Source organism: Vicia villosa, unplaced genomic scaffold (genome assembly GCF_029867415.1).
Source record: "Vicia villosa cultivar HV-30 ecotype Madison, WI unplaced genomic scaffold, Vvil1.0 ctg.000888F_1_1, whole genome shotgun sequence".
Classification (NCBI taxonomy): Eukaryota; Viridiplantae; Streptophyta; class Magnoliopsida; order Fabales; family Fabaceae; genus Vicia; species Vicia villosa.
Window position 1 is genome coordinate 388,972 of NW_026705399.1, and position 24,404 is coordinate 413,375.

Consider the following 24,404-nt stretch of genomic DNA (forward strand, 5'->3'; position numbering starts at 1 on the left):
AAATGGTTTCTTCTCCAGCTGTCGAATCGTTGCTGGGTGTAGCTGAAAGTGAGCAACATCGACCGGTTGATTTACAATTGTCATCCGGCCAGTTGGTGCATTTGCTCCACCATAATCACCTAACAGCCTTTCTACGGGAGCTGCCATCGTTTCACCCTCCGAATCTGAATGCTCAAAATGAATAGAGAGAGTTTCCTCGTTATCAGATTCCGAAGCTGTCAGAATGTGTTCTAACGCTTCCAGTCGTTCTTGCTTCGCTTTTCGAAGCCTAGCTCGCAATGATCGTTCTGGCTCTGCGTCAAAAATAAATTCTGCTGAGGCCTTACCTCGCATACAAAGATTAGACGATTATAAGTAATAAGCAAATCAAATACCAGACAAATTAAAAATATAACAATTTTAGTTGCAGAGCAACAAAAATTCAATTGAACTATTCTTCAACTTATAATTTGGCAGTCCCCGGCAACGGCGCCAAAAACTTGACCGGTAAAATAGCAAGTGTACTATTTTTACCGATGTAGTAATAAGTGGATTAATTTTCCCAAGTATCGAACTCGCGGACTGCGTAGGAATTATACGTTTAAGAATAGTGCAATGGAATAAAAAGTCATCGGGGTGTTTGAATTTGGTTATTTAATTGAAACAACAGCTTAAATAGAATAAAGTGCTTAAATGTTTTGACTAATGAAAGAGTATGAAACTAGTTAGGATGGATGTATGAATTGCTCTGTAATGAAATAACTACCGATTAACAGATTTACTTTAGAAATTCTCAACTATCGACACCGAACATTGATTTCCCTAATTCCTTAGTGAAAACCTCTTGAGACAAAAACCCTCTCTTAATTCCTTAACAAGATAATTATATCTCAAGATTCTAAAAGACATAATCCAGATAATTTGATCGCTACGCATCAAACCCTTATTCCTAAGTGATTCTTAATTATAGCGTTATGATTAAAAATGCCTTGAGGTAGTTTTCCGACAAAACCCCAACCGTAAATCAACACATATATTTTCCAATATATTGAAGCAATAAGAACTTTTAATCATAAAATGAATTTCATAAAGATAATCCGAAAATTAACGGTAAATAATATTCATTACATCACATGATCCAGGGACATCAATCCTAACAAGTAAAGAGCTTAGCTACTCATGGCAATTATCAAGATAACAATGATTAAAGATGAAGACATTACAATTGGTTGAATCGGAATTGATCTTCAATCGCGGATGCTCTTGAAGATTTCTTCGCTCCAAGCCCTAGTGCTCTCAATCTCTATTTTCACGTTCTCCCACCGTCAAAAAGTGATTTTCTTCTTTCCAAACAGTGACTAAATACCTCACAGCAAATATTCTCATCCGAAAAGTCCATCATACCCTTACTTAAGTGACAGATTTCATAAGTTAAAAATCAGAATTTTTCTGCGCACATGTCTGACACGGCCGTGTCATGGGACACGGGTGGCCGTGTCAGACCCCCTGACTTCTTGGTTCCAAGATTTCTCAACTTTTTCTCTTCAGCATGTCTGACACGGCCGTGTCCCACGACACGGGTGGCAGTGTCACAACCCTGTCTTCTTGGTTTTCATATTTTCAAGTTCTTCTCTTCAGCAAGTCTGACACGGCCGTGTCCCATGACACGGGTGGCCGTGTCACAGCTCTGTCTCACCAAAATTCACTTTTTCTTGTCTCGAATCATGCCCTGTATCTGCATAACTTAAAACACTACCAACACAAGATCAAAAGCAATGGAAAAACAACAAAAACTAGAAAAAGTAACACACCAAATTCAAATACAAAGGTAAACAAAACTAATTAAGAACTAGACTAAAACGACTTAAAATACCACCAAATGAAGTGCTTTTCCATAGATTCGAACATAGGAACAAGGTGAAATTGGTGGCCGATCAAGCGGCATGGGACAAAGCTTCCAACTACTTAGCTAAGGTCGAAACTTTAGAGTAGTCCTTTTCAAAACATCAAAAGGAGTTTGACCATTGTGCAACCAATATCTTTGAGTGGGAAGGCCAAATCAAAGAGTTGCAAGCCAAAATTTGACAAGCTAAAGAGCGTCAGGATGAGCTCAAAATTCTTGATCGCAAGGAGTTGGATGAAGAGATTAAGGTAGGATTTTATCAGATTGAAAGAGCCCAAAAACTGGGGACTTAGATCGAGGCCCCTACTCTTCAAAAATCCATCATCGAACGCCGCCAATCAGTATCCTTTGCGAAGTACAATCGGATGAAGGCTTCACTCTTTGCAGATTTCCATACTTTTTTCTTTTTGTTGTAGTAATTTTTGTAACTTTGAATTTTCAGTTACGCTGTAATGACTTAGCCATTTTTGGAAAATTAATTCTACCATTATGGCCTTTTAATTCACGCATAATTTTACTCTATTATTATCTTAACTTCCTGAAGTATAGGCTTATATTTATTTAAATATTTTCCATTTACTTTCGTGAGCCTTTTATCTTCTGCTAGTTCTTCGGTTTCATACGCATTGTTCGAAAAAACCTGGGTTATTTGGATTGGTCCTTCCCAATTTGGAGACCACTTACCCAATGTTCTATCTTTTTGATCCATGGGTAGGATTACCTTCCGCACCAAATCTTTAGTCGAAAATGTTTTAGGTTTAACCTTCTTATTGTATGATTTTTCGACTCTTTCCTTCTCCCTCCTTAGTAACTCTAAAGCATTCAATCTTTCTTCATCCAAATCAACCAGTTCATCAACCATCATGTTCCAATAATACTCGGATGGGATCTCACACTGCCTTTGAACCCTAGTTGATTGGAGACATATCTCGATTGGCAAAACAACATCGTGCCCATAAACCAATCAAAAAGGAGTAACATTTGTTGCCTCCTTAGGGAATGTTCTACAAGCCCACATAATATGATCTAGAACCTTATGCCAATTCCTTGGCTTCTTTCCCACATTCTTTTTAATCAGACCAATAACTACCTTATTAGCTGCTTTGATTTGACCATTTGCTTGGGCATAATAGGGTGTAGATGTCAATAATTTAATCCTACTTCTTTGGAAAATTCCGGAATCTTTCAACCAGTGAACACTGAACCTTGGTCAGTTGTAATAGTCTCATGGATTCCAAATCTATAGATTATATTCCCTTGGATGACTTCGATAACTGCTTCGTGATCTACGTTCACCAACGGTATGACTTCGATCCATTTAGTAAAGTAGTCTATAGCCACTAAGAGGTATCTTTGTCCCTTAGATGACTTCGATAACCGCTTATTGATCTACGTGCCAATTTTTTTACCCTTGATTTTGGTAAACAAACGCTAGTCCTCCAAATCTAGATTCTTTGGTTACTCGCAGGATCGACTAGATTGATTCTAGAGACATATGTGTCCAGTTTCTATGCATTTAGGTTTTATAAGCCTAAATGTGAGTCTAATCTTAAAGAAAAGAAAATAAATGACTATAAAGGTTTGTGTTTAAAAGTAAAGGACGAAGGAAGTAAATGAAAAGGAAAGTAAGTTTGGTAAGAAAGTGAGGTATTCGACAGAAAAGGATAAAGGAAAAACTGTAAAATGGTTGCAAATGTAAATAACTGTTATAAACTAAAATAAACGGTGTTTCAAACGTACGTTCTTATAGTAACTCTTTTCTCACTACGCTGGATACTCTGAGTGTATTTGAGTGTTTGTACAAAGTTAAACACATGAAATCTACTTACTAAGATCCATATATATATATATATATATATATACTAATTCGACTACAACGGTCTTCTATTCTGAAGATGACATGTTTCTTGTCTGCATGTGCTTCGCTTTGATAAGCCTCCACGCGTCTTTTCCGAGGACAAATAAGGACAAATATCCCACCAATGCCCTATTTAGAATTCACTTCGTCGAATTCCAAGTCCAAATGCCTTGAAATATTTCTAAATCCCAGATAACATACATAGTTCCTTAGTGTGACTGACTTCTAGTCGAAGTAAGTCTTCAACTTCGTCGAAGTTACCTTCACTACTACAAAACACGTTTACAACAACGCCAAAGTCACCACAGTTTTTCCCAAATCCGTGGTGACACTTCTAAACTCATGCGCTAACATTTTTTTTATATTTTAACTAAAAAATTTATGGGTTACGATTACTTCCATAAACATGGTGATATAATAAAGCTTTCCTGTGTTCGAGCCTCAGCTCCTTCAAATGATTAATTTCTTTTACGTTAATACGCGTCTTTTCATTTTTATTTATATTTCGATAAAAAATAATAGTGATATCTCTATGGTTCTTTTATAAAACCTTTGTTGTACACTGGCGTTTCTTTATATATATTAAACACTACGTTTCCATTTTTCCACTGATAAAAGAAAAAACCCTAATACCAAATGCCATAGACATTGTCGGGAAGAAGACAACAACATTTACACATTGTTCTACTTTAAGGTACGTCAAATATTTTCGACATTGTTGTTGTTTAGTTTTGTTTCAATGTCGCATTTGAAGAGAAACTCATCCAAAGGTGTTTCTATGTCTTCTTCCGCTGTAAAATCTCGATCTGAAAATTTATGTGGTTGTGATGGTCGTATTGTTTCGTACCAATGCAAGAAGAGGCAAAATAAAGGAAGGATATTTTGGAGATGTCCATTTTGGAGGAGTGATGAAACATGTAATTTGTTCATATGGGATGACGATATGGTAGAAAAATGGGGAAATGAAGATGAAAGCATTATGAAGTCAGAGCTTGAAGCTTTGGGCTATTTGAAGGTTATGTATGAAGATTCAAAAAAGAAGAACAAGAAATTGAAGAACAAACTGAAATCAAAGATATTTTCTGGAAATTTGAAGTTGTTATGTTTTGTTATCTCCTTTATGTTTAATATTTAATTTGTTATGAAATGTAATAGTTGAAGATGTTATATATGTTTAGGATTTAGGGTTTGAATTGCATTGTTGATGTTGAAACTGCAGATGCAGTGAACATGACAGGAATGCAACTAACAGACGATTTCTTATGAGTAAGTTCATTGCAAACTGTTGAATTTTCAATTACAATTATCGTTCAGGTTGTTTGTTAGTATATTAGTTTATAGTTTAAGCTGATAGTTTAAGTTGTTAGTTTAAGTTGATAGCTTAAGAGAGTGATAAATCCCTAAAGTTAAGAACAAAGATTAAAATTTCATTACATAAACTTTCATTCCAAAAAGCCCTAATAATCAAATCTAAATCCTCTAGCGGAAAGGAAGTTTGACCAATCACAAGTTGCCTTATCCTCATCATCAGAGTCAAAGAAAATCATCTGCCTTCTTAACATTCTTATTATTATTATTATTATTATTATTATTATTATTATTATTATTATTATTATTATTATTATTATTATTATTATTATTATTATTATTATTATTATTCTCCTCACCATGAGAGCTCTCCAGATTCTTTCCTCATCTTAATTAGGAGGATGGTTTTGCAACACAACAACCTCTACAACAATAACATCTTGATTATGAGGATGGTTTTACAACACAACACCCTCTACAGCAACAACATCTTCATTCTCAGCATTGCTGGTAGCTTGAGCAAGAGAACTCATTTTGATTCCTTTGGATGAAGTTGTTTGTGTTATGGTTATTCTGCTTTTATATTGTTCCTTCTGATTCTTCATCGTCTTCTCTTGGAAGTTTAAAAACTAAAAGATGCAAGCATAGTTTACTCATTATTGGTTCTTTAATTCTATACAATTTCCCTTCTCTTATAGGTTGGAAAGATCATTTTCCTATCTCGAGCTGTTCAAATTTATTCTTCCATTCTAAGATATTCATTCTGCGTATATTTTGATGTACTTAATGGAATTGTGTACTTAATACAACTAATTTTGATATCAATTAAAAAAAAGTGTATTGTTGGTTCTGGTATGATAGATACTATTGACATTTATTCATAAACAATATCACAACGGTTATTAGGATTAGCCGTTGTTATATGGGGTGCGCTTTCCAATTTACTACAGCGGTCAGTGGACCGTGATTGAAAGTACCCCATAAACAATAACACGCTACATAACAATGTCTGAACCTGTGTGATTATATACATATTCCAACCGTTGTTAAATGTCTTTTTCGTACTAGTGCTTGTTTCCAAAGTATTTACTCATTTGGTTCTCTCAAACATCCTTTTCATGGTGAGCATCGAATTTGTAGCTAAATGCCTTATCATGACACCCCCCCCATACAGAAGGCTTGTAGGTCGATTGTTATATTTAAATGCAACAAGACTTGACATAAACAACTCAGTCAGTTCCTTGCAGCTCCTACTGTCACACACTTCAGTGATGCTTGCAGAATCCTGAAGTATCTCAAAACTTGTCCCACTCGAGGTCTCCTTTTCCCACGAGACTCATCCTTGCAATTGAATGGTTATTCTGATGCTGACTAGGAAGATTGCATAGATACTAGGAGATCAGTCTTAGGTGAATGCTTCTTCCTTGGCAGATCACTCATCTCTTGGCGCACAAAGAAGCAATTAACAGTTTCTCGATCTTCATCAGAAGCTGAATATAGAGCTCTTGCAACAGCCACTTGTGAGGTCCAATGGATTTTATACCTCATGCAAGATCTGCACATCAAATGCAATAAAACTCGTGTGATTTACTATGACAATCTAAGTGCTATCCACATTACTTCTAGTCCTGTTTTTCATGAAAGAACAAAGCATTTGAAAATCGATTGTCATATCGTGCGAGAGAAGCAAAGCAAATGTGTCATGAAACTTTTGCCTAGTAAGTCCAAAGACCAACTTGTTGATCTGCTCACCAAGTCATTACACCTTCAACCTTTCAATACCTTATTAGTCAAGTTGACAATGTTAGACATCTACCAACTTTCAACTTGTGGGGGATATTGTCAATAATTCTTGGCTTGATACTTTTCTCATTATTATTTCTCGTATATATAAAGGTTACAGGGCTATATCGGTAATTACACTAAATAATTACATTTAAACTAATTCCCATTCACATCCCCCCTCAAATTGATGCTGCTTGTCAATGAGCATCAATTTGCTAACAAGAAACTGATGACATGGACGTGGAACAGCCTTGGTAAGAATATCTGCAATCTGCAACTGAGTACTGACACGAGGAAGTGATATTATTCTGTCATCATAAGCGTCACGGATTGAGTGACAATCAACTTCAATATGTTTGGTGCGTTCATGAAAAATAGGATTCGCAACAATTTGGATGGCACTTGTATTGTCAGCATAAAGTGAAGTTGGCTCTATTTGAGGAAATCCAAGTTCAGCCAAAAGACCACGAAGCCAAATTATTTCAGAACAAGCAGCAGACATGACACGATACTCAGATTCAGTAGAAGATTTAGAGACTCTCGCTTGTTTCTTACTTTTCCATGAGATCAATGAAGAGCCAAGAAACATGCACCAACCAGTGACAGATCGTCGAGTATCAGGGCACCCTGCCCAATCGGCATCACTATAAGCACTCAATTTAGGAGGAACTCCAGTAGGAAAGAATAAACCACGACGAGAGCTTCCCTTCAAGTAACGAATTATACGACGAACTGTTGCCAAGTGAAGGTGGCGAGGAGAGTGCATGAATTGACTTACTTGTTGAACAGCAAATGATATGTCAGGGCGAGTAATAGTCAAGTAATTAAGGCTACCCATGAGTTGACGATACAATAAGGGATCATGCAACAGATCACCATCATCACGATGATATTTAACATTAACCTCAAGAGGAGTATCCACTGGATTAGCCGATTGCAGACCAGCCATAGAAATTAAATCTGTGGCATACTTGTGTTGATGGAGGAATATGCCCTTGGATGTAGAATGAACCTCAAGACCAAGAAAATAATGCAAATTACCAAGATCTTTCATATGAAACGCTGCTTGTAACTGCTGTTTAAGGCTTTGAATGGAAGCATGATCAGAACCAGTAATAATCATATCATCAACATACAGAAGAAGTAGGACAATTCCAGTAGATGTTCTATGAATAAATAGAGAAGAATCGTACTGACTCTGAATAAAGGAAAACCCAAGTAGAGTGGAGCGAAATTTTTCATACCATGCTCTAGGCGCTTGTTTCAAACCATATAAGGAGCGTTTGAGCTTGCACACACCCTTAGATGACGGAAATAAACCTTGAGGAGGAGTCATATAAATATCTTCCGTCAGGTCACCATGAAGAAAAACATTTTTCACATCTAATTGATGAAGAGCCCACCCGTTAGATGCAGCTATAGAGAGTACCGTACGAACAAATGTCATTTTGGCAACCGGTGCAAATGTCTCATCATAATCAATTCCATATTCCTGCTTGTTTCCTAAGGCAACCAAGCGAGCCTTGAAACGGTTGAGGGACCCATCAGAATTCAATTTCATAGAATACACCCATTTGCAGCCAATGGGTTTAACATCAGGAGGACAAGAGACAATATCCCATGTGAAATTCTCTTGAAGAGCTTGAAGTTCCTCATTCATTGCTTTTATCCAACGTACATCTTTAACAGCCTGTGAATAGCAAGTAGGAATAGATATGCTAGAGAGTGTGGCAGTCAGAGAAGTATGTGAGGAATCATACCTGTCTGGTGAATATCTATCTGGTGCTCGAGATATTCGACCAGAACGTCGTGGTTCAACTGTTACAGGAGCAAGTGGCGGTTCAGCGTCGGGAAGGGGTGTGGGAACCTGCTGTTTGTGTTTTCTGACATATACATGACCTGGTTTATAGCGTTCTATAGATTGAGGCATAATAGCAAACTTAGGAAGAGTAACAATATCATTCATGACAGGAGAAACACATGGAAACATAAACTGATTATCAAAAAATGTCACATTCCTAGAAATGCGAAAATGATGGTTAGTGACATCATAACACACAAATCCCTTATGAGAGTGACTATACCCCATAAACGCACATTGAACAGACTGCGCTCCAAGCTTATGCCTTTCAAATGGAGGTAAGTGAACAAAACAAACACATCCAAAAGTATGTAAATCATTATAATTAGGCTGAATTTTAAAAAGACGAAAAAAGGAGAATCGAGATCAATAACCGTAGAAGGAAGACGATTGATCAAGAAGACAGCTGTGGAAAGAGCCTCCACCCAAAATCGCGGTGGTACAGAAGCTTGAAGAAGTAAAGTGCGGGTCACATCAAGCAAATGACGATTCTTGCGTTCTGCCATCCCATTTTGTTGGGGGGTATTGGGACAAGATCGTTGAGACAAAATGCCTTTTTGTTGAAAAAATTCTTGAAACTCACGAGACATGTACTCACCACCAGAATCAGAGCGAAATTTTTTAACATTTTCATGAAATTGAATTTCAACATATGTCAGAAATTTCTTAAACATAGAAAACACTTCAGATTTAGACCGAAGAAAATATATCCAAGTAAAACGACTATAATCATCAATAAATGTGACAAAATATTTATAGTGAGCATGAGAAACTACAAGAGACATACCCCATACATCACTATGAATCATTTCAAAACAAGAGGAAGCCCGATAAGCACCAGACGGAAAAGGAAGTGTTTTACTTTTAGCTAATTTGCAAACAGAACATGAAAGAGAGGCATTAGAAACAACATTTTTATTTCCCAATAAACCAGTTTTAAATAAATGAGATAAAACAGCAGAGTTAGGATGACCCAATTTTCTATGCCAATCCTCATAAGAATTCAAGACATTATTACAAACAAGAGATAAATGACTAGAAATAAACTGAAGTGGAAACAATCTTCCCACTTTAGGCCCCTTCGCAACCACCTTCCCCGACACCTGTTCCTGCACAAGGCAACCATCACGAGAAAAATTTACATTACAATTATTATCAACCAATTGACCAACAGATAATAAATTAGAAGCAAGTCCAGGTGCTACAAACACATCTCGAAAATCAGAGTTGAGGTCACCAACATTCGTGATAGAGAGAGCATTACCATCCGCAATTTGAATTTTCTGATTACCATGGTAAGAATGTAAATTGTGCAAGTATTCAGAAGAGGCTGTCATGTGATTGGATGCACCAGAATCAAGAAACCACGGGCAGGAAACATTCGAAGACTTACCCTGAATTCCCAAGGTTGAAAGAGCGGAAAGTACCATCTGTTGGATTATTTCAGGTTGGAGAGCACCACCATTAGATGGATTGGTAATGGAAGGACCAACTGCAAAGCTTGTACTAGCAGGAAATGCTTGCACCGAACGTTGTGCTGATCGTGGAGGACGGGTGGGACAATCAGAGATAATATGGCCCCGCTGCTTGCAATAATTACAAAACTTCTTACTGCAACTCTGAGCAAAATGTCCAAATTGTTTGCAAGAGAAACATTGGACATGTCGAATATCACGACCTTTACCTCTACTCTGAGGAGCATATGCAAACATAGCAGACTCAGAAATGACAACATCGTGAGACATGGATCCTTGAGTAGCAAAACGTTGTTCCTCTCTGAGAAGTTCACCAACACATGTATCTAAAGAAGGAACAGGATTCCTATTCAGCAAAGCACCTCTGACAACCTCAAATTCTGCACGAAGCTTCATGAGAAATTGATCTCGCCTACTAGTATTGTAGATCTCTTGGACATCCGCGAGAGAACTCTTGGGAACATCAACATGTATAATCGCAGAGTGTTCTGTCCACAAATTCAAAAAACCAGAATAATATTCTTGAACAGACAGATTACCTTGTTTGTAATTGGCAATGTCTAGCTCCAACTGAAAACGTTTGGCCGCGTTGTCTAGGTTATAGATACGCTTCAAGTAGTTCCACATTTCTTGGGCAGTGGAAAAAGATCGCAAATTATTAATCATGTGAGGATCAATAGTACCGAGAATCCAAGTGATAATCTGAGCATCTTCTATTTCCCATGCATCTAAGTCAGTTGTCTCTAACGGTGCCAAAGAGACATCGTCCAAGTGACTCCATAATCCTTTCCCTTTGACATACATCCGAAACTGAAATTCCCAAACAAGATAATTCTTTCCGGTAAAACGAACACAAATATGATCTATCTCTTCTTCGGAAGCCATAATATCAGAGATGACTTAAGAACATTTTTGTTAACGTAACAATTTTGTTAACGTGAAACAAGAAACACCAACGGAACACTGAAGAAAATACTTGCCGACACCAAATCAACACCCCAATTCAGGATATTCGCCGACACCAAGTCAAAACCCTAATTCAGAATACTTGCCGACACCGAGTCAAAACCCTAATTCAGAATACTTGTCGACACCGATACGATAACACGATCAAAGCAAACACGATTTGTAAGCACCCGAGATGAGAATTGCAATCTTGGAAGAGATTACCGAGAACCGAGATGATTTCAATTACCGAGAAACGAGATCTACCGAGACGATTTCAAGAGCGACCCAGTGGGGTGACGCTGAATAAAGCCAAGATTAACCTAAAACTCACAGGTTTGATCGAAAACCTACTGATACCATGTCAATAATTCTTGGCTTCATACTTTTCTCATTATTATTTCTCGTATATATAAAGGTTACAGGGCTATATCGGTAATTACACTAAATAATTATATTTAAACTAATTCCTATTCACAGATATTGAAGTATGACGATGATGATAATAAAACTGTAGAAGAGAAGTTACAACAAGTTAGTTGAGTCAGTTATAAAATTGTTAAAGTTAGTTACTTACACCCTAAAAAACTATATAGTATGCTATGGTGTAGAGAGTTAGCATGCACTACACTTTTTTATTTTGTATATATACCACCATTGTAATCTTCTTCTACTTAATGAGAATTCATTTCACTATGTTTATCGAAACTTGATTTAAACTCAAATATCTGGTTAAGTTGGAAGAGACTCCACTATCTCATTCAATTGTTATTGGGCTATTGGGGTGAACCGTTTTTATATTGTTACTTGTGATTGAAATCTTATTTGATGGAGTAATTAATTTATTATTTTAATCCTCACTTATTTTATGCTATGGAGAATCCTCCTCCTCACCACTATTTTCCACACTTGTTATCACTTTCGGTTCATCTTTTCGGTCAGAAAGAACAAAACACGTAACATGCATAATATCCCAACGCAGTGTTCAGAAACTCGCAATCTCTCAACCGCATCTCTCCAAAAGCAGATTCCTTTCCCTTCCACAATCTGACCCACACAACACCCTTTTCCCCTTTATTCTATATTCCATTTCTCCAATTATATCTCAATCAATCAATAAGCCACTAACATCCAAACAGAGCATAGTTGATAATTCAGAGAAAAAGAGTTTTTTTATTTCGCCATGGCTGCTGAGAGCGTGGTGGAAATGGAATCCTCCATGAAAAAGCATAGAGATGGTGATGAAAAGAATAATGATGTTTCTGTTAACACTGTTTACGTGGATGTTGATGGGGGTGATAAGGACCCGACTGGGAATGGTGTTTCGTCTGTCATTCCTGGGTGGTTCTCTGAAATTAGCCCAATGTGGCCTGGTTAGTTTTTTTTTTTTTTTATACTCTTTTTGCATTTTGATTCAAAAAATTAAGCCTTGCATTGTTTGTGTTTGAGTTAATGCTTCATAGGTTTAGTTGTAAAGAAAAGAAATTTATAGTGTTTAAACTTGTTGGTTTATGTTTTGTATAGTTATGGAAAAGTTAACTTGTATTGGTTTCTGGCTTTCGTTATATCTCTAGTGGTGTTTGTTTTTGTGTGAGGAGGTTTGGATTTGGTTATCTGTTTGATTTTTATGATTCAGTTATCTTTTTTCTCTTGGTTTTCCACTTGGGAACTAGAGATAAGTGATGAAATAATGTAATAGAGCTAAGACAAGTCAGATCAGACTTCCGGTATAATGGAGTGCAGTGGAGAGGAGATGGATCTGCAAGGTTAGCACTCTAACACTCGAGACAGTGCGGTGGAGAGAGGATGAACTTGCAAGGTTAACACTTCAATACTCAAGTCAGTCACTGAGTGAAAAGTAGTTTTAGAGAGGGAATGATTGAATACTTGAGATGGCGCGATCTGGTCTTTATATAGTATGCGCGGTTAAACCTGTCCGTGTGTGATTCGGCGACTAGTGTTGGTTTCCGTTTGATTAGATTCCACGGTGAGAGATGTAGTGGAGGGCGTGATTGGATGTCCTCAGTAGGGATGATGATCCACCTATTCCGTGCGCTTTTTTGTTCAATACTTGTTATTGGGTCTTCTTCGTGGGCCCTGCGAAGGCTTGGAACAACAGTTTCTATTCAATTTCCAACTTTTTTCACTCTGATTTTTAAAACTAGTGTCTAATGAATTGAGTTTTTGTTTATAATTCTGTTTGGCATTTACCAATGTTTGCACATATATGTATCAATCAAGCTTCTCAAAAATGCTTTCATGGAGCAATCTATTTTGTTGTGGTTTTTATTTTATAACAACTTCTTTTCCTACCTATAATCTTAAGTGTTATCTTTCTGCATAATTTGTGGAGTAATGGTTATGTTTGTTTTCTTTTTTGACATATGAACATGTAGTAGTTTAAACTTACTTTGGTGTGATGTGAAGTCAAATCATCTTCTTTTTCTGGTACCAATTCCTGCTATTTCCACACTTGTTTTCGATTTAGAGTAAACTCATGAATTGAAATGTGGTTGTACTTTTGTAGGAGAAGCTCACTCTTTGAAGATAGAAAAGATTTTGTTTCAAGGAAAGTCTGAATACCAGAAAGTCATGGTTTTCCAGGTACGTACATGATGTTCCAGTTCCAGTCAATTTTGAAATTACAATAACATTTTTCTCTATACCATGTTTTGTATCCTATCTATAATCTCAATGCAATGCCGTGATGTCTTTTGCAGTCATCAACATACGGTAAAGTCCTTGTTTTGGATGGAGTTATTCAGCTCACAGAAAGGGACGAATGTGCTTACCAAGAAATGATCACTCATCTTCCTCTATGTTCTATTCCAAATCCCAAAAAGGTCATTGACACTTCTATGCGTCAAAGAAATTTTAGCATATGAGTCTATATTGATTCACTTGTTTACTAGTGTATGCACTTATGAGACTGTTTGATAAAGCTTATGGAAACAATTTTTGACATGAAAACAATTTATAGCTAGTTTATCTAAAAATAGTTTGACTTTATTTAATCATTTTTTTTATAGAAATAACTTATACATCAGCATTTATATATGATAAAAACTTATATTTTCGTTTATCCAAGCATAACTTGTGTTTAAATTGTTTCTTTAGTCTCTGAACTTATGTACTTCATTTTCACTGTAATTTTCTCTCAGGTTTTGGTTATTGGCGGAGGTGATGGTGGAGTCCTGCGGGAAGTAGCACGTCATTCTTCAATTGAAAAGATAGACATTTGTGAAATTGACAATATGGTTGTTGAAGTGAGTACGCCACACAAAATTTTACTATGTTCTTTCCTGCCTCTAACTAAAGCTTAATAGCAATTTCAAAAAATATTGTCCACATCTGTAATTACGGCTGTAACGTCATGGTTTTTGGATTATCCGCAGAAAAAAATTGCAACGATAATTGTGGGACCGTCAACCTCATTTATCTGATATTGCATACATCGTGACACTGCTGTGACCACAACTGCAATTTAAAATATTGATTAAGTTATTTTGCTGGCAAGCTAATATTGTACATAAATTTGTTCTCTAATTTTCTCCAAACTTTCGGATTTGATGTAGATTTTTCTATTGCTCGGTGGCTTCTAGATGCAGTATGTAGTACTCATTGTAAATATTGAATTCTTCACTTTGTGCAGGTCTCTAAACAATTTTTCCCTGAAGTTGCAGTAGGGTTTAACGATCCACGCGTGACACTTCGCATCGGTGATGGTACAAACACCAACTCTCATAATTTCCCTTAAATATTTGAGTTTAGTTTTGATACATTGTCGGTGTAAAAAGTTTCACAATGTCAACAATTCACAACTACTCATAAATCATTTAACTCTTTATTGAGAAGTTATGATAAAAGTCAAATGTTTATAATGCTCTAATGATTATAACTGATTGATAATGTAAAATATATTTACGGCGTTATATTAAATCGTAATTGATTTACTCTTCATTGAGAAGTCATATTTATCTCATGATGACTTTTTGCACAATGGTCTAGGAGTTGCATTTTTGAAGGCAGCTCCAGAAGGAACCTACGATGCAGTTATAGTGGATTCATCTGACCCTATCGGTATGCTACATGTGTAATAACATCATAGTTTTCTGGATATTAACTTATTTTTAAAGGGAAGTTAATGTCACATTTGATATCCTTAAGGTCCTGCTCAGGAGCTTTTTGAAAAGCCGTTTTTTCAGTCGGTGGCAAGGGCTCTTCGTCCAGGAGGAGTTATGTGCACACAGGCAGAAAGTATATGGCTTCATATGGATATAATTGAGGACATTGTAGCCAATTGTCGACATATTTTTAAAGGCTCTGTCAACTATGCTTGGACTACAGTTCCTACATACCCTAGGTATGTTTTTCTCTAAATGTTTTTTTGTAATCTATTTTCTTATTTGAGAAGAGAAATCTTGGCGATAAAAACCACATGTTCAAGACATAGAACCAGTTTCTTGCAAATGTAAGATGAGATTGTCTACAATCAGTATTATTAATGGCCAATGACATTACAGAAGAAGCCAAAATTCGGCCATATAAACACGGTGTTACGGTCTTTGCCATAAACATGGTAGATATAATAGGTCCTACGGCCTATAGAGGCTAGGAAAGAATCCTCAAGCCATAAATGACGGCTATTTGACAGCATGGTATATCTTGTATACGATAATCCATCTTTATATTTATTTTATTTTTTTTCGTGTTAGTGGGATGATTGGTTTTATGCTTTGCTCAACGGAGGGACCTCTTGTTGATTTCAAGCGTCCGGTGAATCCCATTGATCAAAAAGAGTCTCAGAAGTCAGCAAGACCACTCAAATTCTACAACTCTGAGGTCTGTTTCTCCAACCAACCTTTGCATTTTCCCTCTTTCTTTAATTTTTACTTGTTAAACTTAAATCTATCTCTGCCTTCACTGCCAGATTCATACAGCAGCTTTCTGTTTGCCGTCGTTTGCAAAGAGGAAGATTGGTTCCAAAGAAAATTGAGAAAATGATTCGCAAGAGCTCAAAGGAGCTCATGCGGCGGTTGAAGTCCAGCATTCATCTTTACTGGATTGGTCATCCATCGATGGACCGAGGAATAAGTCAGTGGTTAAATTTGACATTGAAGAGTGTTTGTTTATTTCAGGAGATGTCTTGTAGGTGATAGTGACATAGTTGATGGATTCATTTATCAATAATTTTTTCATTAACATGATAGCTAATGTTGAATTATGATTAGCTGGCGGATGAAAATTTTGTTTAATGAAAATGGTTGCTTTTTATCTGTTTAAACAAAAATCTTTTAGATTGAAATCCATTCTGATTTGGAGTGTGTCCTGATTGATTTTGGCATCACAGGTTCTTTCATTTAGTATCATTTGCATTAATTAAAATAAGTGGTGTTATATATATAACATATCGTATGAGAATGAGTAACTTATATGAGAATCTAATAACAATCATTGGATTTATATTTAATGATTGAGATTAAAAGATATTTTTAAAATTTGATTAATAATTTCTCTTTCCTCTTAATGACATTTCCTCTTAATTTCACTTCTAAGGCACTCTAACATCTTTGCCTAATTCCTCATCTCTTTTCTTTTCCAAGTATCCCTCCTTACAATCATGAAAATAGATCATGAAAACCACCCATTTCAATGGAACCACCATGCAGAACAAACCAACTTGTATAAAAGTTCCATTTCCTTGTTGATAGCCTCCAATATAGTAGCAAGAAAATCTCAAAAAATGTCTCCATACAAAGAAAATCAGCATAATAAATAGCCCATTTCTATGACACCCTCTACTAAAATTAACAGACAGTACTAATGAATCAATACCATAAATACCTCCAATACAGAAACTACAAGACTCATGTTCCAAGTAGAAATCCATTCCAAATACATCTTCAAAACCATTGCAAACAACAAGCTGCAAATCACAGTAAAAACCACAAAACTCAAATGCCTTGAGAACAAAAAGTAGTTTACTACTATACCTAGTAATCCAACTTGGTGAGTAGCTGTCAAGAAAACAACATAAACAAAAGTGTGAAATGAGCCTCTCAATTTTGATGAATCAACAGGTTTATGAAACATCTCCTTAAGACTCATATCATTATTCTCTTGTTGTGAACTTAGCTTTGAAGCTAAATTTATAGTAACAATAGCAGTTCCAAACTCAAGAACATGGAGAGGGAATATGTAAATCAAACCAAGTTGAATAAACTTAAGGTAATAATATTCCCTACTCATTAGATCTAGCATGTAACCAAAGTTTCCATAGAGAATATCCTCCTTTGGAATATTAACAAAAATATAATAAGTTTCAATTAAGGTTTTATGAAGCTGAGTTTCAAAGTAAACCATTATACAAAAGAGAGGAAGAGAAGTAAGAAAGGTGAAGAAGATAAAGTTGAGATTTTTTACATATATGGTAATAGCTTCCTTGAGTATATCAAATACCCCTAGCTTCTGCTTCTCCTTCTTCATGTCATTATTTTCACTTTCCATGTCTATTGAACTTTCAAAAACAATATTATGTGAAGATTCTTAATTAGATACTTTTTTTTTTGGTTTAGTTTATCTTCTTTTATTGGAGGGAGAGAGTAATGAGAAGACTTTGACTTATGACTTTGTCATATAACTTTTGTGGATGAAAAATTGGTGTTGCAAAGTGTGGTTTCTGGGTGATTTCCACTTTGATAATTTATTTTGATAGTCCAACTACTTTGTCTATAAATAATGTTGATAATGTCAATAAAGAAAGGAATATTTATTGATAAGAATTAAATATTGACAGGCAATGGGAATGAGACGAAGTTTTTTTTTTAATTATATGTAATATATTTAAGATTATAATATAATATAGTTATAATTAGTGTATAGGGCTTATAAAAAATAAAATAAATATAAAATAATTATTTTGTATGAGAGGTTTAGGTAACATATTAGAAATATTTTTACTAATGAAAATTGTGCGTTCAACTATAAAATTATTTTTTATGACAATTTTTATGAAACTTAGAAAAATGGTTAGAAAAGGAAAACTTTATTGAATTATTCAATCAAAATAGTATGATGTTACATATAGAGCAAGTTAGTGAGCACTCTTAAAACTATGTTCTAGCACATATTATAGCATAGTGTAGTGGGCAATCACCTCTCAAGTGTCCTAACAAACTGTTACTCTCTCCATTGAGTGATGCACTCTCCGTTGAGTGACGCAGTCCACAATTTCACACAGATTAAAAAAGTGTATTAAAACAAGAGAGAGAATAATGTTTTTACTATAATACTTTTATTATGTATTAGGAATGATGAGATTTTTATTAATTAGATGGTAGAATTGAAAAAAGTGTATTGAAAATTAAAATTAGTCACTCATTTTTTGACACTATTTTATTCCAAATTAATCACTCATTATAGGATGGAGAGAGCATTAGTTAGTTACACAGTTAGAGTTAGACTCACTCAGTTAGTTACTTTGTCAATGTTGTTTCTTGATTCACAAGTCATTACCTCATAGTTATTTGCTTTTGAAGTAATTATACTATCTTGTAATACCCTCCCACAAGGTTAGGACCTGTGTATATCTAGCATTGTCAACTTGAAAGCAAAATGTTAAAAGGTTGGTTGTGGGAGTAAAGATTTTGTGAAAAATCTTCTCTTAAACAATGTGATATTCTATTTCAAATTTTTTTGTTCTTTCATAAAAGACTGTATTTTTTGCGGTGTGGAGTTTTATGTTGTTGCAGTAAAGAACTGGTGTTCTAATGCATTCAACCTTGTTGTTTCTTTTTGGATTGGCTTCATTATGCAAAACAATAATATGGAGAAGTGTTCAAGATTTCCCAACTGTGTTAATCTATTTTTTTGGTGCAGAAGAGACACGTGTTGGATGCGATATCCCAACATGTAGGTACGACATTTGGGTCTTGCTCAATAGGCTAGAGTGTTGCGTTTTGGAATATTTTTTAATTAAAAATTCAATCAAGTTCTATTGTTTTCTTTAGCAATATGATTATATTATTTGTTGGACAAGTGTGAAGATCAAATCAGATTTAAATTTGAATTTGAAATAATCCAAATCATATCTTATTGTTGGAGAGATTTATGAAATAAATCATATCCAACTGATTTTGCAACTATTCTGGATATAATCAAATCTAATATCCAGGGAGAAAAGCCCAAAATACTTTTTCTATATAAGGAACTCAAACCTACATTGGAAAGAAAGAAATGCATTGAAGATCTTTAGAGTCTTAGGGTTTATTTGAGTCCTTGTTATTGTTGTATGTACACCACACTATGTTTTAGTTACTTGGCTTAGTTATAGGTTTGTCTAGTTGAGTTATAATTCAATGAACATTCACATTGGTTGAGGTTGATCACTAGGGTTTAGTGATTGAGAGAAAGTGATAGGATTTCTCATATTTAAGGGGGGAGCTAAATAGAGATTCATTGGGTAGTGTTAGGAAGAGGCATTGAACAACATAGGGCTTGTTGTTCCTATAAGACTAAATGTACTAAGCTACTAATAGTGAATTTCCTTTCTTTGGTTGGAAGCCAACCCTCTAGATGTAGGTGATGTTGCATCAAACTAGGTTATCAATTATTGTGTTCTTTATTACTTTTTTGCTCCATCAACATGTACAAGTTAGATTGTGTTAATTATGGTGATTCTGGTTTAACTTGTCGAACAAGTTATCTAGGACATCACGTTCAACATATGTTCCCCGAGGAACAGAATTCCTAACTCTTAAGTCTTTGAACAAATTACAACAGTTAATGTTTTGTACTCGGATTCACTTGAAGATCTTGACACGATCAATTGCTTATTAGTCCTCCATGAAATAAGTGAACTTTTTAAAAAGAAGTATTGGCTTGATACAAGTTGTTTAGAATCAAGGCAACCATTCCAATCTGCATCTAAGTATAACCTTATATTTGAATTTTTGAATTTATTAGTAGAAATATATCACTATGCTATAACAAGACTTCAATTATTTTAGGACATGACTAGCATCATGAAAATGGTTCATAGTTGGAGCAGATAAAAGTTTGTTTAATTATTAAGGGTAAAAGGTGAAATTAGGCCTAGTAGCATTAACAAACTTCAAGTTTTCAGGAGTAAAGTGAAGAAATATGATCTTTCATTGCCACATGCCACAAATACGAAAAGGAAATGCACATAAGACCAAATTGCCTTCAAATTTAGAGAGGATCCAAGAAACCGCGGAAAGAAGTTAAGATAGCCTACATATCTTAGGATTACAATGATTCCTTTGACGAGGAAAAAGAAAACATGTGTCTCATGGAAAATCATGAAGAAGAAGAGATAACCTCTTATTTTTCTTATCAAGATCTTTTTGCATATGTAAAAAGCTAACTAAAGAAACAATTAAATTAGAACAAATTGTCTCTACCTCTAAAGGCACTATTTCTTCCTTCGAATTGAAAAATAAAAACTTATTGAAAGAAATAGAGAAACTTAAAAGAGAGACAAGATGATCTAATTCAAATCTCCTCCTTTTCTCACGAAGTCTTATATGAATCTATCAAGTATGATCAATGTGACATTTAAAAAATAAAATTTATGATTTTCAATACATACTTGATAAATTCACTAAAGGAAGAGACAACTTGAATCTTTTGTTAGAAAACCAAAAGGCATCTTACAATAATGTTGGACTTGGTTATGAACCTCAAAACAAGAGTAAAAAAGGTTATGAACCTAAACTACATTTAAATGCAAAACATTAAAATGTAGTTATTGTAATAAAGATGGTCATATTACTATGTTCATTGAGAAAAGCATGAGAGCAAAAAAGGACATCCTCCTTCATACTTTATAAAGAACATTGTGAAGGTAAAAAGAGAAAGATGTTTGCTCATAATATATATTCCACTAACATCAAAGAACCCAAAAAGGTTTGGGTACCAAAGATAGAAAAGTTAAATTGTGATGATGATGATGATGATGATGATGATGATGATGATGATGATGATGATGATACCAACGGTTGCTCTTCATGTCATATAACTGAAGAAATGAACATGTTCCATTGTTCCATTCTTATGAGGGAAGAAATCTCTTCGCATGACAACAACAATACAAAATCATTGAATCTTTGATTTTTGGTAAGATCCTTAATCTTACCATTTAGTTGCTCTAATTAATTAAAGTGTTATTATACAAGTTATAAAGTATTAAGGAAGTTGTGTAACAAAGATAATAGAGTATGTTTAAGTCCTCTATATGCATGACCTTTAAAAAATTAATGTAAACTATTTTTAAATATTCTTTTCAAAAAAACCATGACTATAGAAGAATTCATACATATTACCTTTTATGAACTAACCCCTAGTCGGTAGAAGTAGAGGTTGTTAATTGTGCAGGTATACCTGAAAAAACATCCTTGAAAGATGATCAAGGGAAAGGAAAAATATCAAAGACAAAAGGAGGTTGAAGTTCAAATGGAGATATTCAAGTTAAAGAAGTCAAATTAGAGAATCCATGTCCATATAAAGAATGGATGACCATTAAAGACCGTCTCATTCAAAATGTAAATGGAGTTATTTCTAAGAGAATTTCATCTCAGCACTCCCATAGCAAGGTCTGTAACCTTGTGGACTTTGTTTCACAATTGAGCCAAAGAAAATTGATGAAACTATCATCAAATAAAATTGGTCTCTTTATATGCAAGAAAGGTTAAATCAATTTGAGAGAAGCAATGTTTATGAACTCGTTCCCAAAGCTTAAGTGAATCTAGTGATTAGTACCAGATGGGTCTTTCGCAACAAGCTGAATAAAGATGACAATATTTTAAGCAATAAGGTCAAACTTATAGTGAAATAATACAATCAACAGGACGAAATAAATTTCTATGAAACCTATGCTCGTGTAACTAGATTAGAATCCATAAGGATGTTATTAGTCTTCTCTAGTATCATAAATTTCAAATGATTTCAAATAGATGTAAAAAGTGCTTTTCTAAATTGCTACATTCAAGAATTGGTATATGTTGATCAACCTCCAGGTTTTATCAACTCAACCTTTCCAAATCATGTCTTCAAACTTAAGAAAGAGTTATATGGACTGAAACAAGCATCTAGAGCTTGGTATGATCCTCTAAGAAGATTCTAATTTGAAAACAAATATCAAAGAGGACAAGTTGTTAAAACTCTATTTATCAAGAAAATCGAACATGACATTTTATTAGTTTAAATTTACGTTGATGATATCATATTGAATGCTACTAATGAATCCCTGTGCAAGGAATTCACTGAGATGATGCACAATGAGTTTGAAATGTCAATGATGAGGGAGATTCGATATTTCCTAGAGCTTCAAGTCCATCGGACTAAAGAAGAAACTTTCATAAATCAAGCTAAATATTTACAAGGAGAAGTCCAAAATAACAGCAACCCCAATGTCAACATTATGCAACCTTGACAAGGACAAAAATGAAAAACCAGTTGAAGAAAGTAAATATTGAGGTATGACAGGCTCTATTCTCTATCTCAGTGCAACTCATCTTGATATCATGTTTGTTGTTTGTTTTTGTGTCTTCTTTCACACACACACACACACACACACACACACACACACACACACACACACACACACACACACATGTTTTAGAACTCTTTTTTAAATATCATAACTCTTAAAATTGTTTTCAAAGCTAAGTCATTCAGCAAGCTGAAATGATAAATTTATTTCTAATAAATAAGGTAAGCTTCATAGCTCCAACCTAGGTTAGGGGTTCGTTAAACTGCCGCTTACTTATTAAGCGCTGGTTCTATCCCAGCCAAGCAACCAAAGTCGGGGACCTAGGTGGGAATAATGAAAGAAAAGAAAGAGAAGGGGAAAAAGAAGGTAGAGTAGTTGGTTAACTCGTCTTGATATCATGTTTGTTGTTTGTTTTTGTGTATGCTTTCACACACACATGTTTTGGAACTCTTTTTTAAATACCATAACTCTTAAAATTATTTTCAAAACTAAGTCATTCAATTAGGAAATTGTCAGATTATTGTTTTAAGTTTTCTTTAATTACCCAGTTGATTGGATCTCTAAGCTAATCAATTGGAAAAGGCCTAAACGATTGAGCAATCAATTGTGACAGTCTTAATGGCTGGAAACATCTCTTTACCCCAACTTTTCAAAATGGACCAGAATAATTGATTATCTCACTCATTCAATTGATTGAATTTAGGAGCCAATCGATTGGGTCATTAAGAGTGTCAATGAATCTTTTCTTTTATTGAATTTTCCTTCTCCTGTATAAAGGAGGATCATCTCCTCATTACACACCATTTTTCAAAGCTCTCTATTTTCTTTGAAATTTATCCCTCTTTCTTTCTCTTTGAAAATATTTCTTTCACTTAAATTGCCTTAGTCTTTAAGTGAAAAGCTAATTATGAGAAATTGTATTAGTGTCGTGTTGTTGTTATAACTTTCAAGGTTGTAATACTCTTGAGGAATCGAGTTTTGTTTTTGAGATAAATCAGTCATAAAATCTCTGTTTTGATTTTATAGCTTTGTTGGAAAAAGTTGTGTTTGGTTATTGAGATAAGCCTGAAAAATCTCAAATCGACTTGTTAGCTTAGCCTGGGTAAAAACTTTTATTTTGTTTAGGGATAAGCCTTTGTAAAATCTCAAGTTCAACTTGTATCAAGGTCCGTGGACATAACCTGTAAAAACTCAAGTTTAGAGTCCAAATTTTAAAAAGATCTCTTGAAAACGGGAGTAGGCCAACATTCTGCCGAACTTGAATAAATCATTTGTGTCATCTCTCTAAACCTTTAATTATTTTATTTTTTGCGATTTACTTTATTGTTTTTATATTACCGCTGCTAATTTTTCTCAAATCTCAAAAGATACTAATGCAATTTATTTTCTAAGTAACAAAACCTTAAAATTAATCGCAAATGACATCTAAGTCTAACTTTTGTTAAAGAGTAATCGTCCGAGGAGGAAAAGTGACTTCAAGTTATTCACTAAACGAACCTCTATACTTTGATGGAGAAGGGTATAATTTGTGAAAATAGAAAATGAATTTTTTCGTAAAAGGGATGAATCGTTATATTTGAAGGACTTTGAAGGGAGGTCTGATTTTTCCTACATGCAAATTAATGGTGTTGTAGAAAACAAACTTGAAAAAAATTTGACCCAACGATGATAAAGAAAATGTGCAGCGCAGTTTAAAGGCAAAAGTTATCATCAGTACCACTCAACACATCACTGCAAATCTTAGGGGCAACTGTTCTGATTCGGTCAAAAGCCTAATA

The 24,404-nt window shown here is 34.7% G+C and overlaps 2 protein-coding genes across 2 annotated transcripts; one reads left to right on the plus strand and one right to left on the minus strand.

Moving 5' to 3' along the window:
- The first annotated feature begins 11,991 nt into the window (after positions 1-11,991).
- Positions 11,992-16,375, plus strand: LOC131631957 (spermidine synthase 2). The gene is made up of 9 exons (XM_058902721.1): positions 11,992-12,487; positions 13,642-13,718; positions 13,835-13,957; positions 14,276-14,380; positions 14,767-14,839; positions 15,123-15,194; positions 15,282-15,477; positions 15,830-15,956; positions 16,045-16,375. Exons 1-9 carry the CDS (start codon positions 12,298-12,300, stop codon positions 16,108-16,110), a joined length of 1,029 nt encoding a protein of 342 aa, XP_058758704.1. The 5' UTR covers positions 11,992-12,297; the 3' UTR covers positions 16,111-16,375.
- A 290-nt stretch (positions 16,376-16,665) lies between these two features.
- LOC131631946 (uncharacterized) lies at positions 16,666-17,621 on the minus strand. Its single transcript, XM_058902705.1, has 2 exons — positions 17,103-17,621; positions 16,666-17,040 (listed from the first exon to the last, which is right to left on the minus strand). The coding sequence occupies exons 1-2, from the start codon at positions 17,619-17,621 to the stop codon at positions 16,666-16,668; spliced, it is 894 nt and encodes a 297-aa protein (XP_058758688.1).
- Positions 17,622-24,404: the final 6,783 nt, after the last annotated feature.

Excerpts from the sequence above, each read along its gene's own strand:
- LOC131631957 (XM_058902721.1), top strand. The coding sequence starts at position 12,298 with ATGGCTGCTGAGAGCGTGGTGGAAATGGAATCCTCCATGAAAAAGCAT. Across the intron at positions 14,840-15,122 it reads GACACTTCGCATCGGTGATG|GAGTTGCATTTTTGAAGGCA; the intron begins GTACAAACACCA and ends ACAATGGTCTAG. Across the intron at positions 15,195-15,281 it reads GGATTCATCTGACCCTATCG|GTCCTGCTCAGGAGCTTTTT; the intron begins GTATGCTACATG and ends GATATCCTTAAG.
- LOC131631946 (XM_058902705.1), bottom strand. The coding sequence starts at position 17,621 with ATGGAAAGTGAAAATAATGACATGAAGAAGGAGAAGCAGAAGCTAGGG. Across the intron at positions 17,041-17,102 it reads AAGTTGGATTACTAGGTATA|CTTGTTGTTTGCAATGGTTT; the intron begins GTAGTAAACTAC and ends TGTGATTTGCAG.